Source organism: Enhydra lutris, unplaced genomic scaffold (assembly GCF_002288905.1).
Source record: "Enhydra lutris kenyoni isolate GAN:26980312 unplaced genomic scaffold, ASM228890v2 scaffoldscaffold20, whole genome shotgun sequence".
Classification (NCBI taxonomy): domain Eukaryota; kingdom Metazoa; phylum Chordata; class Mammalia; order Carnivora; family Mustelidae; genus Enhydra; species Enhydra lutris.
Window position 1 is genome coordinate 20,803,225 of NW_019154104.1, and position 13,585 is coordinate 20,816,809.

The 13,585-nt window shown below is 51.6% G+C and overlaps 2 protein-coding genes across 3 annotated transcripts in view; one reads left to right on the forward strand and one right to left on the reverse strand.

The window, feature by feature from the left end:
- The window catches only part of LOC111148627 (zinc finger FYVE-type containing 1), a 58,792-nt gene extending 56,567 nt beyond the window's left edge, over nt 1-2,225 (forward strand). The window contains exon 12 of the mRNA XM_022505367.1: nt 626-2,225. Coding sequence (XP_022361075.1) covers nt 626-858 — 233 coding nt within the window. The 3' untranslated portion in view covers nt 859-2,225. The remainder of the gene's footprint in view (nt 1-625) is intronic.
- A 5,257-nt stretch (nt 2,226-7,482) lies between these two features.
- Nucleotides 7,483-13,585, reverse strand: part of LOC111148628 (DDB1 and CUL4 associated factor 4) — a 29,494-nt gene continuing 23,391 nt past the window's right edge. For both annotated transcript variants that reach the window (XM_022505368.1, XM_022505370.1), the window contains 6 exons: nt 13,225-13,304; nt 11,732-11,827; nt 11,526-11,623; nt 10,490-10,663; nt 9,957-10,071; nt 7,483-8,544 (listed from right to left, as the gene is read on the reverse strand). In XM_022505368.1, coding sequence (XP_022361076.1) covers nt 8,351-8,544; nt 9,957-10,071; nt 10,490-10,663; nt 11,526-11,623; nt 11,732-11,827; nt 13,225-13,304 — 757 coding nt within the window. In that variant the 3' untranslated portion in view covers nt 7,483-8,350. The remainder of the gene's footprint in view (nt 8,545-9,956; nt 10,072-10,489; nt 10,664-11,525; nt 11,624-11,731; nt 11,828-13,224; nt 13,305-13,585) is intronic.

Genomic DNA, 13,585 nt, shown 5'->3' on the forward strand with positions numbered 1-13,585 from the left:
GTGAAGAGATGTCCTGACTACCAGAGTCTGGGCTGCTTTATCATTATTCTAGTGTTTTTTTTTTTTTTTTAAGATTTTGTTTATTTGAGAGAGAGAGTGTGAGCAAAAGCAGGGGGAGTGGCAGAGGGAGAGGGAGCAGCATATCCTCTGTGGATCTGGGAGCCCAGGCCCTTGGGATCTGGACCTGAGCCGCAGGCAGCTGCTTCACCAACTGAGCGGGCCAGGTGGCCCAACTCCAGTGGTGTTTATGCAGCTGTGCTCTGGGATCGCCTGTGAACTTGATAGACACGCAGATCTCAGCGCGTAGGCCCCGGCTCCAGATCTCCTGACCTGCATGGCGTGGGGTGCAGGCCAGGTGTATGCATGTTTTAGAACGCTCTGTAGGTGAGGGGTGCCTGGGTGGTGCCGTCTCCTTAAGACTTTCTCCCTCTCCCTTTGCCTCCCTCCCCCGCACGTGCTCTCGAATCTTCACAAACCAACCAGCCCTTTAGGCAGTCGTGTGTGCAGTAGGACCGCGAGCCCGTGAAGAGTCTGAGGGCGCCTTCTTGGCCCGAGGAGTGGTGGTTGGGGGCTCGGGACGCACGGCTCCCCGCGGCGCGCCCATTGGGTGTTGTCTCCACCACAGGGCTGGTGAAGGACGCAGCCAGGCCAGCGTACTGGGTGCCCGACCATGAGATCCTGCACTGCCACAGCTGCCGGAAGGAGTTCAGCATCAAGCTTTCCAAGCACCACTGCCGGGCCTGCGGACAGGGCTTCTGTGACGAGTGCTCCCATGACCGCCGGGCTGTCCCTTCTCGAGGCTGGGACCATCCTGTCCGAGTCTGCTTTAACTGCAATAAAAAGCCCGGTGACCTTTAACCCCAGCTCCCTCTCCGCGTCCTTCACAATTCCTTAGGTTCTCAGGGTTAGAAACAGAAGTCTCGTTGAGGTTGGCCGTCCTCTCGGGCCCCTGTCACCGTGTGTGTCCTCTGCTCTTCCTGGCGTGAGGGGTGGGGCAGGTGGCCAGCTGGGGGGAGGGGGTGGTGAGCCTGGCAGCCGGAGGTGTGAACCCCTCAGGGCAGGGGAACTGAGCAGCTTATAGCAAAGGGGAATGAACCTGAATCCGTTGCATTTATTTCAGTTAGAAATAATAAAGCTCTAAATACACATGTAGATACATCTGAAGGGAACGTGGAGCATATTCAGGCTGCTGCTGGCTCTGACGACTTAGCACAGTCTGTCCCCAGCACAGGGACAAGGTGGCCGTGGCCGCAGGTCTTCCCCACAGAACAGAGCCAGGCACAGAGCCACTGTGTTGCTAGTCACCTTTTGCTTCTTCTCTGTGAGCCTTTGAAGCCTCTCCTTTCCTTGCCTTTTCCCAGGTACCTCTTGCTTGGAAGGGCCGGAAAGGAACCTCCGGGGACCCCCTGGGGCAGGGTCCCTATCCTAGGCCTAGACCGGTATCAGAGACTACCCAACTTAGTGTGCAGGTCACCAGAGTGGGTTGAGGGTGAGGGGTAGGGTCCTTGGCCCTGAGTACTGGGGAGCGCGCAGGAGGAAACCGGCCTTCCCCAGCTGGGTTTCCTATTTGTTGATGCTTCTGTGTCCGCTTGGCTTTCCCGGAGGCCGCCCCCTGCCCCCAAGTAGAGCACCTGCTTCCTTCCTCTCTGCCCTTGCGAGCCCACCATCTGCTTCTGAGTGTTGCACTAGGATTTTTATTGCTTATTTTGAAGTGTCTTAATTCTTTGTTCCCTGATATACGCCCCCTCTGGCCGTCGGAGGGGCAATATGAGAATCTTCCAGGGAAACAGCGCACCGAATGGACTGTTAGTTGTTTCAAATGCATATAAATACTTCAACGGATCATTAAGAAAAAATTCTCTCTGGTTCTTGCAAGAGAAGTCAAGTGAACTTTGGTTTCTCACCAAGAGCCGGGACTTCCATCTCTCGTGACTGGAAAGAGACTGTTGTGCTGATCCTGTCATCGGGGCGGATTTTATCTTCAGTGGCCAAACACGAAGAATTAAATGCGACCTAGGTCTTGGCAGAACTGGTGGGTGGGCTGAGCTTCAGGGAGGGGTGTGGCAGTCAGTCCTGGCATGAGAGTCCGTGCGTCGGGAGCCCTGGCATGCGTTGGTCCCTCGCAGACCTGCGTCCGTATTGCCTCCTGTGGCCCAGGGACTCAGGCCCTACTCCAGTACTGTGTATTCTCAAATTCGCCATTATAAAGGAATCTTCCTGCTGAATACGGACTGTGCTCTTTCCTTTAACTTCCTCAGTAGACCGTGCCTCTTTCTAGTCTATAGGAAAGTAGCTGGTGGCTTTCAGAGCAGAAGCCAAGCGAGAGGGATGTTTCTGGGGTGGTAATATTTGACCTCTAATACCTCAGTCTGTTAGCCTAACAGGAGCTTGGAAAAAAGCAGCTGTGATGGGGTTTTCATCTCACGATGTTGGGCTGTTTCCCCCCAGCTCTTAGATTGCCTACTCCAGCTGTTTGCTAACTGGGAACTTGGAGGCTGTTCCTTTAGAGGGTACTAACAGATGCTCACAGAACTTTCTGGTGGTGAGGGCTCCATGCGTGGAGTGGGACCTGGCCATGCCGTGGTCCTGCCCTTGGGCTCGTCATCAGAGCTTTCCCCAGCAGGTGTGGCCCCTGGCTGTGGGGCCGGGGAGCCATGTCAGCCTGGCCCTGAGTAGGGCTGCCTTGTGTCAGACGGCCGCTGCCTGGTGACTTGTGTGCTCGGTGTTACTGGGGTAGCTGTGTTGCCTCAGTCCATGGGAAGTCCTCACAGAAGAGTTAAGTGTTGCTACTGACCTAGAGGAACCATTGGAAAAACTGTTCTCTTTTTATCTGTTGGTTCCCTCTTCATTCCCTTGCTCTGCCTTCTGTTTGAACCCCTTCTCTATTTGACTGTCCTCCATGGTCTCCTCCTCCTCGTGGGCACAGACACTCGTCTTCTTCCTTTCCCTTCCTCCTTGCTCTGTTTTCCCCCCTGACTTTTCCTGTCCCGCTCCCATCCCTTTCATCTTTATCAACTGCTCTTCGGGTGAGTGGAGCAGAGGGGTGCATGCGTGGTGGTGGCCTGTGTCAGACCTGGCCGTCTGTCCCATTGTCGTGTGGCGGCACCCCTGAGCATGAGTCGGCTGGGCCATGTAGGAATGATGCGGAATAGCCTGCACGCCCTTCCTTGACACTACGCTGACCAAGAAGAGAGTAAAGGAAGAGAACCGACCCAGGGTGGAAGTAACAAAATGTTCGCTTTTCTTGCCCTACACATCCAATCCCAGCCTCAACTAAAGGGCTAAAAACCAGCTAAACTGAGGATGAGAACAATGGCTTAAGCTATTGAACAATGATAATACACATTTCCATTTGATGAATCTTCTGAAATTGAACTATAATCAACCAGTGCCCAGATGAAGAAACAGAATATGATTGCAACCCCAGAAACTGCCCGCCCCACAGGCCCCCACCCGGAGAGCCCTCTATTCTGACATCTAATAGTGCAGATTAATTCCCTCCCCGATTAAGGGGGTGGCTGCGTAAAGGCTTTAATAAATCGCCTGGCTGGCTCAGTCAGAAGAGTGTGCAACTCTTGATCTCAGGGCCATGAGTTTGAGCCCCATGTTGGGCATAGAGATTACTTAAAAAAAAAAAAAAAAAAAAAAAATTGCAGTTTGCAAGACTTGCTCCGAGGTGGAGGAGGTCACTGGTGAAGTGCTTGGGGGGCTAGGATGGAAGGCTTCAGCTGGCTGAGAACCAAGCAGTCTCCTGAGTGGTGGGACCCAGGGGGACCCTCACGTATCCGTTGGGTTTCACTCTGCTGGATTGACTTCCAACACATGGGTGCCAGGTACAGTGCTGGGACTGAATATGTTTGGTATTCTCACAGCCACACTGGAAGGGAGGGAGTGGTGTCCATGTTTTACAGCTGAAGACACTGGCTCAGAGAAGTTCTGGAAGCCCAGGGCTGCCTGGCCAGTGAGACTTGAAGCTGGGGTTTGACTCCAGGTGAGCCTGAAAGCCACGCTGTCCCCTGCCCGGACAGTGCAAGGTGGCACTTCTTGCAAATTTCTGTGGGTTGTGGATTCTGCATTTCCAGATATGGCACTGACCTTATCCTAAAAGGTACCTGCTCTGTTACATCAGGAGGGCGTAGCTTTTATACCTGCTCCTCCTGGCAGAGTACTACTTCCCTTTCACTAAAACGTCACAGACAGACTGGCTTACAGATGAAGCGAGCGGATCTCCCCTGTACCACTGGAGCTCAGCTTCTGGTGGTTAAGAAACGGTAATGTTTTCCACCATGTTTGCATTTTCAGTTTCAGAACTGCCATCAACCAGGGGGAGAAGACTGAACCCATATGGCCGCCTGTTAAATTACACCCAGTGCAACTTTTTCCTTTTTTTATATCTGGGAAACTCAGATTTAGGAGCACTGAAGCACAGGTGGTGTGGGGGTACACGGGGCTCGAGAAGCTGCAGTTTAAGGATCGGCTCATAGGACCAACGCCGTCTTTGAAGCTGCCATTTATAGACAACGAGTGTATCTTTCTGGGTCTGGTGGACTTTGATGGAGCCCACCGGTCTGTAATGCCAGTCCTGGGGGACTTCATGCACTGCTGTGGGTTCAGCCGCCCGACCTTACCCTTAACTCCAGCCTGAATCGCTCTCAAGGCTCTGGCTCCTCCATCTCTGGACATCTTGCTTCCATTTCCAAGATGCCCTGTCACCTGGGTTCAGGCAGCCCCAGGCCCTTGGCAGTGTTTATATCTGGGTGCCTTTGCTCATATCACAGGTTCTGCAGAGAAAGTCCTTTTTGCTATAGCTGCTTTTAATTCAAGTGAAGCCAAGAGTGCACGTGGGTGGGTGGCAGGAACAAGCCGGGAGATGGAGCAAAGACAGGCCAACCAGTCCAGAGGTCACTTGTAGAACACAGAGTTGGCTAGTTTTAAGAGGACAGAAGGGAGAATTAATGTCAAACTGAACCCAAGACCTTAAAGTTCAGAGTGAAATAAGTCCCATTCTGCCAAGCACAAAAGGCCTAACAGATCCCAGAGTTGAACAGGAGAGTCTGCTGGCTTTTCCACTTACTAGCAGACCTGGGCCAGTCCCTTTCCTTTTTTCTTCTTCAGTATATTGGAGTGACCATCACATACTTCACAGGGTAGTAAGAATGAAAAGGCAATGATGCTGGCAAAGCTAAGCTTTCGGGAGGTTTCTGAGACTTAATAGTGGGACTTTGACAGATGGAAAGGAGGAGAGTCCGGCTTGCTTTGAGGCTCAGGTGAGGAAGGCTCTCGAAACATTTGTGTCCTGAGACCAGGCAGGAGGAGGAAATGGTCCACAAGGGGCAAGGCACAGATGATCCAATCTCAAGAGGCCACACACTTTATTCTGAGGCACAATCTACTGAACACAGGGACCCAGGAAGATTGCTCTCATGGCAGTGGCCATGCGATGGGTAGCCTCAAGAGGCAGACAGGAATGGGCCCAGACGCATTAGCAGACACAGAAGGAAGGAGAGATGGAATTTGGCCTGCAGGTGTTTCCAGAGACGGTTGTGGGAAATTTTGACCAGGACAGATCCTGAGCTCACAGATAAGAGGGGCTAACTTGGTCGGGGGACACTTCTGGAGGACTCTGTAGGTCAGGCCGGCTGATTCTAAGGTGGTTACACAGCAAGATGGTGTGAAGCGGGTGTTTATCTTGTGGGCATTGATAACCAGTGCTGCTGTCCTCTCAGCCGTTTACAAGGCTACAAGCCAGCAAACATCAGGCCACTTAGGGAGGAGTTCGTCATAGGTCAGCGCTGCTGTCCCATCGCCTGCTCATTTGCATTTTGTTGTCACCTGTGAACAGGGCGAAACGCCCTAACAGATGTGCAGGTGAGAAATGTTTCATCCAGGCTGTGTAACGTACTCATCTTTGGGACACTGTGTTAAAAAGCAAACTTCGCTTCTTAGCGAAGTTTGACTTTTCTTACAACCTAGACCAGATGTTAGAAGTGACTGCTAACCAGAGATCAAGAATTTTGCTGCTTAGAGGTTTTAAAGAACCACTCTCTCCTTTTTAAAAAACCTAGGGGAAATAAAAAATGGTTGACAACTGTATCTGCCTGACAAAGAACTTGGGCGAGGACAGAGGTGTTGAGGTTAGAGGGTATGTGGGGACAGGGCCATCACAGCAGAACTCACCACTATTCTCCTGAGTAGTCCTTTTGCCTCCAGTGTTTGGGGAGGGATCAGAATCGCACGAGGAAGCCACCCATGGGCGCTTAGCTCCATAGAAACAATACAGAACCGTGAGGGAAACTGCATTAGGTGGTCAAGACTGGCAATTTAAAATTGCACATCCTGTAATGAACTTGTACATCGTGATCACCTAGAACATGTGGAGACAAAAGTGAGTGGATGTTAGGTTCATGATCAGCAGCTCTGCTTGTGTCTTGAGCAGGAGCATGCCACCAGAATTGATCCAAAAGACCCTGCAGTGACAGTGCCCCCCTTGCCTCTTTGAGTATATGGGTATTTCCTGAGACTTCTGTACAGGCCAGGATGCCGGGGCTGCAGAGATAACAGGAGCCAAATCTGAAGGACTAAATGCCTACGGATCCTGGTTAATTAGCAAGTTTCTTAGCATCACTGAGGACCAGAAAGTGCACTTACCTGGTGATTCACCACCAGGGGCTGTAAGCACTGTGCACTTAACAGCAGCACTAAGCCACTTCCTGACTTCTCTACGGCACTCGCTGGGATAGCGACCAGAGGAGCAGGAGCCCCTGGGAACGAGGTCTCAGGCCTCTATGCTGAACAGGTCTGTGATCTGACACAAGTCGATGTCTCTGTGTCCAGCCTTCCCCACCTGTAAGGCGATGCTAATAATTTTCACATTACTCCTGCTGGGCCACCTTTATGGGTTGTTACAAAGATCAAGTAAGATGGGAGGGAAGTTCTTAATAAAATGTGAGGCATTAAAAATATTTGCTAGAATGTGTAGCTCATCTATCAGATGACCAGTCTGATGGTCTCATCGTTTTTTTGAATTTGGTTCTCTGTACATCACGTGACTAGCAGGAAACTATTAACTACCACTCAAGGGAGTAACTCAAGTAGTTTAACTGGCAGAGTTCCTGGGCTACCAACAGTGAGATGCAGTTACTAGGAGATCTGAAGGGACTAAAGAAGCAGCTGCTGGAACCTACAGAGAGTGCGCTGTTCCAATGGGGGCTGTGGCCTTGGGTGGAGGAACCAGCAGGAGGGGCGCCGGGGAGTTCACCGTTGTCCGTACAGGTCAGCTGCTTGGGGCGTGCAGAGAGCAGGCAGGAAATGGCACACTGGATCTGGAGAGGTGAAGCTCTCTAGCAAAGCCATTAAAACTGGTCTGTCTCTGTTACCCTGCACCCAGGATCTGAGTAGACGTCACTGCAGCTGGTTTGCTGCTGTAGCAGACAAGGACCAAATTGTGATCTTCTGAATCATTAACAGAAGCAATGCAACACGCATGGTTCTTTCTAGTTTATTGTTTGGTAGAAAGACAGGCTCTTGGACGCTGTATAAACATCTCACAAAGTGCTTCTGGTCGATTACAGAAAGTCAAAGCCAATTTTCTTTGGGAGATGGGGCCCTTAAATCTGACATTCAGGTCACCGTAATAGAAACAGGAGCTATTGTACGTAACATTCTGGAAGGCATCTCAACAAAGGCATTCTAGGACCTGTTTAAAACCTGTAGCATCTAGAAAGATACATCTTTCCTTCCAGTGCCTATGAATGGTGATAAAAAGAGAAGGGAAGTCTGCTACAGATGTTGACTGAGTCTGAGAAGGCTTTTTAATGACTTCAAAAACCAGTCTTCAATCATTTATCTCTAGAGACTCAGAGAAATGACCCCAAACCCCAGCTGGGTTTCTCCAGTCCACGTGCATGGCTTTCTGGAACCTAGGCACCGACTGCATTAATAGCCTCAACCAGGCTCCTCGTTAGGCTTCTTGAAAGGGCTTATCGTGGAAGCAGCAGCTTTAATTTAGTTACTGCCAATCTTCAGCCCTTAGAGTATTTCTAGTTTAAAGAAAAAAAAAAAAAGGGGGGGGGGGGCCACAGACCAGTCTGAGGAGTTCAATAAGGAAATAAGTACCTTTTATGAAAAGTACTTTTGAGCTCTCTCAGCTCACAACTTAAACTGAAGTAACTTTACTGAAGTGTCTCCACATAAAACAGCACCTGCTTCCTGGCAGCTGGCTGGACGGGATCTGTGTACACAGAGCGTCCGCTTAAAATGCCCTCAGTGCAAACAGCAGTCGTGGCAGAAGTATGGCTGCTCCTTACTCCCTATGTCAAATCCACATTCCTCCCGGCCGCACCCTGTGGAATTAGGAGTAGGAGAAACAGTAAAGGTCCTGCTGGACGGCCATGAGCAGCCCTGGGGCTCCCCGGAAACCCCCAAGCCGAGAAGAGAAGGCCACACTGGGGATGTCAGCCTTGGAGGTGGGGTGAGGGGAGGGTATGGTTCTGAGCAGGCAGGCATCGTGGAAGCTCCAGATTCTCGTGTAGCAGTCCTGGCCCACTAAGAAAGAGGGAAAACACGTGGCAGGTTAGGACACGCAGTAGCCCTTGTGTACACGTGGGCGTGGCTTCTTAGGATTCCGAAGGGAACCCACTGGAGCCAGAACACAAAGTCAAATGGAAATTATTTCTCCTGATAACATGTACTTCTTGAAAATCAAAGTCACAGGTCTCCCTGGTGTTCCAGAATCACAACCAGTCACAGGTGTTCCAAGGGACAAGATGCACTGGCTGGCTGTGACACCGTGGCTGGTCACCAGGCATCCTGGCTAACGGGTGGCCACTCTGCTTCCCTTGTGTCAAGGGCTGCTCAGGGGGGAGCCCAGCACCCCTGGTCTAGAGGACATGCAGCTGATTTTCTGTGAAAAGAGTAACCAGGAAGATGTCTTCCCTTCAGTACATCCTGCGACACACTAGTGACAACTCTCACCAGAGCTGGTTCTGGTTTAATGGCTTAGTTCCTACGACCAGGTGAGTCTTCGGGACTCGTAGCTGTGAGGGACGTGCACCGGCTGCAGCAGCCTAGATGCACTCTTGGGGCTCATTAGAGGAAAAGGAAGGGCAGACCTCAGGGTCTCACGGCCCGGCTCGCCGAGGACTGCACGAGGCCACCACCCACGTCTGCCGCGCAGTGGGCTCCTCGCTTTCCTGTTGCCCAGAGCACCGCGGCTCTCCTGAGATGGAAACTAGGCTTAACCAGGAAGCTAACTGCTGCGGGGGGTGGAGAGTAGTGAACAGCCTGAGCAAGTTCTCAGAGATGCTTCTCTGGCACAAAAAAAGATTTCACAGAGAACAAGTACATTCTGTAGGCACATCTGCAAATCTGAGGACATGTCAAGACCAAGAACATATTCCTGAATGTCAAGGGCTTACTATTTCATGTGTCAAACTACTGAACTTTCATGCTCTCAGAATATGCTGTCGCCCTAGAAACAGCAAAATCTGTGAGGCTACAGTTTTGTAGCCCCTTTCAAGGGAGTTTAGTGGCTCAACACCTCTGTTCCTGTTCTGCAGATACGGATCCCCAAGAACCAGTTCCTTCACAGTGACCTTAATTTCTTTTCGCAGCATCCTTGGCTGGAAAGTGAGCACAAAGAATAGGGAGGCCAAGCTTTTAAACAGGGTTGGGTGAAGGTCACACTGAATTCTGACCAGGTGAACACCCAGGTCTCTGTTTTATTGCACGTAACTTGCCTGTTACTGAGGTGATGTTCTCCCACTAATGTGAGGGCACAGGGCTGTCCCAGCTGGTAACCGCTGCTTAACTGCGGTTTACCAGTAGGACTGTCCTACTCTACGTGCCACCTCGTGTCTCCTACCAACAAATCCTACGTACGAGGTTCTGATCTGGAGTAATTTCTCCCTCTGCCATTTTATTTGATGGGACAGAAAGATCTCCCCTTCCCCAGGTACCTGCTACCACAATGCCTTCTTCCTCGTGCACGTGCAGGGGCAGGTAGGCGTACTCGTTCACATGACCTTCATACTGCCTTATACACTTAGTGGTCCTCAGGTCCCACAGCTTGATCTGTGGAAAGCACAAGGGGCCGTTAGGGTCCGGCAGGTACGCTAGTGAACCCAGGCAGGACAAGGTGGTCTCCAAACACCTCTTAGGGTTAGGAAAATCTAAATTTCAAAAGCAGCAAAACCAGTTTCATGTCAGTCTAGACCGGGCTGGGCTCCCAGGTGGAGAAAACAACTTGCCTGGTCTCCTGCTGCCCTTCCCCTGCTATTGTCTGGCACAAGGGTCTCTCTTAGAAGAATTTAAAGTAATCTCTACACCTAACATAGGGCTCAAACATATGATCCCGAGATCAAGAGTCACACGCTCATCTGAATAAGCAAGCCAGGTGCCCCAACACGAGGGTCTTTTCTGAAGAGCCCATCACCTGCCAGAGTTCTAGGCCAGTGGCGCCAGTGGCCTGAGTCATCAGTGCTACCCCTACCGTTCCCGCCATGTCAGATGCCATCAGATTTTGCTCTTCTTGGAGGATCTGCACAGAGGTCACTGCTGAGTCATGGAAAAGGCGGGTGGCCTTCCAGCCCTTGCCCTGATTTCGACAACGCAGATCGATGGCAAAGATCTCCCCAGAACGACAGCCGTTAAATAGCAAAGGAGCCTATGGAAAGAGAGAGAGAATGGTTGTTGGTACCACCTCCTCCAAGGCTGGGAAGGGTGTTCCCTCCAGAACACAACTCCTGCCTCGCCTCCCCTCTCCCAGTCCCTGGGTTAGCGGTGGGGGTGATGGCATGGTCAGGACTTGAGCCTCAGTGTAGCTGGAAGGGTTTCTTAGGAAAGGATAAAAGAACGGGACCCCAGGGGTCTTCCAGTGTCACCCCCACTGGCTGCATTGGCCCCTTAGGCCTCATTCTGTGAAGCCCAAGTGATGGTGCCTTATCTCCAACAAGATCTTTGGTGAGAAACGAGAGGGAGGAGTATGGAGTAGGAGAGATCAGAGGTCCAGGAGGGCAGATGGCTGAAGGACCCTGAGTAAAACACACTGGGCTTACTGCCGAAAGCAGATCGGCTCTCCCCTCCACACTTAAGGAAAGATGGCCTTTTCAATGAGCAAGTCTCTGAAATGCAGTATTATCTAGCAGTATGATTTTTTAACTTTCTCAAATACGTAATTTGAAAACTGTGTATGGACCTAGTAAGAATCATGAATTAGGACTTAATTTATACATTAAAAAAAAAAATTACTTGTCCTGCTGGCTAATCCAAGTACTCCAGAACTGCTAACGGCTTATTTAAATAGGAAGTTGCTGAAAGTCAGGTTAGCCAGGCCTTTCTCAATCAGCCAGCTTTCATCCAGTGCAGACAAAATCACCAAGTAACCCGCTAAACCTTTCTGATGCCCTCCTTTTTTCCCCTGAAAAAGAGAGATGACCAGGTGCCACACACAGGAATCCGTTTGCAGTCCAGCAAAATTTCCACCCTCAGGACACTTTACATCGCTCCCCTCCCCCAGTCCAACCAACCATGAGAGCAAACTGCTGGGCCAAGACATCACTGCTGGTCCCAAAGGACTGCCGGTGTCCTGTCACCACGTTGGTCACGAGGACCCGCCGAGACAAGCCTGAGAGACAGAAGGGGCAGAGGGACAAGCATCACTCACAGTCTGGACAGGGGATTTGGAGCCTGTGAAAGTTTCCTCTGGGGACATGCGGGGGCAGCCTCGGCTCACCTGTGCTGAAGCAGTTATTTGCCTGAATGTTGAGAGACCACGCACAGGACCAGGCCCCGGGGATCCGGAAACTGCAGAGCATGCCGGGCCGGTCTCCTGCGGATGGCAACAGTGATGGTGAAAGGTGGCTGCTCTCGGGGGTGGGGGCTTCCCTCCATGCTGCCTGGTCAGTGACCACCTGATCTGGGGAACCTCCAGGAACGGCTGCTCAGAGATCTGTCTATACGTTGGCCCCATTTTGGCCTTTATGGTGACAAAAAAGAGACACTCAGCTGGGGTACCTGGCTCAAAAGGGGTTATTCTGGGAACAAGCACGTGACTCTTTCCTGCTTTCCCAGGAGGAGTGTCAGATCTACTAACTGCCGTCAGGGAGATGGTGTGGTTCTTCGTAAGAGGGTTTCAATCCCCCATCACACTATCTGATGTGTGATCCCAAGCAAAACGTTTTTTATTTTTTGAAAGATTTTATTTGTCAGAGACGGAGAGAGCGTGCGCACAAGCAGGCAGAGCGGCAGGCAGAGGCAGAGAGAGAAGCAGGCTCCTCAGTGAGCAAGGAGCCCAATGTGGGACTTGATCCCAAAACCCTGGGATCATGACCTGAGCCAAAGGCAGCAGCTTAACCGACTGAGCCACCCAGGTGTCCCCAAAACATTTTTTAAATAAGCCTTTTAATTCATAATACATAAAGGGCACACACCCCAAAGAGAGTGCCACGAGTGATCACAAAGGGGATGTAGCCACGTGCCCACCACTCAGGTTAAGAAGCAAAACACTGCAGTAGCCCGATACCCTCCCAATTATGACCTCCCCACTCTTCCCGAGAGGGAGCCACTACCCTGGTCAGTTTGTAAGGCAGGTTCTGCACCTCTCTTTGCCTCAGCTTCCTCATCTGTGGAAATGGTGGTAACACACACTCCCGCCACATGGGCCTGCTGCACGAGGACAAGTCAGGCACCAGGCTGAGTGGGCCCCCCCCCGTAACCCGAAGGGGCGGGGGTTCTCTTCACAGAAGGTAAGCAACCTGTTCACGCTGGTAAGGGGCAGAGCCGGGGTTCATGCCAGAGGCTTGACCCTTGTCTGATGGATCCTAAGTCTCTGAAAGACTGAGAACTTAATGCCCCGAACACGCTACCAGCAAGAAGCCCGACTGCTTCAGGCGCATGGACAGGAAGCACAGCCACAGCAGGCGCCAGGCTGCGGGATCTGTATAGGTGGCCCAAAGAAATATTTTGATCTCTTGTACTCCTAACTGTTCTGGCTGCTGGAATGACCCCAAAGGAGGAGTATGTGAGGACATACATCACTTCTAGTACCAGTCCTGGGTCAGGTTTCGGGAACTCTCCCTCAAGTGCTTCTGCAGGCCGACACGGGCTTGCGCAGGCTCCCACCCCTCCTGTCACGGAGTTTACACTGTCGTGGGCTGCAGCTCCTGGAGGCAAACACTGAGACCTCCCTCGGAGCGCCTCCTCCTCCGAAGGGAAAGGACCTGGTACCTGGGTGACTACTGACGAACAGGGACGCTGGGAGCAGGGTGGCACAGCCCGGAGTCTCTGCGATGCCCATGAGGCAGAGCCTGGAGAAGCTGTTAAGGACAGTCAAGTACAAGGGTCTCCTCCGGGAAGAGAATGGGCGGTAGTACCCTTCCAGAAACTACCACCACGAGCCACATTTAACACATTTACATATTCCATATTTAGTTCCAGATTTTCTAAAAGGAAAAAAAACGTCACGAACACAGATGAAGGCCTCTCTGACCTCTCCCCAGTCCAAGTCTTCCCTTCCCCCACCCAAAAGCACACTCTAAAACTGGCCAGAGTTCTGGGCTGTGCTCTGTTCTCTCCACAGAGCGTCTCC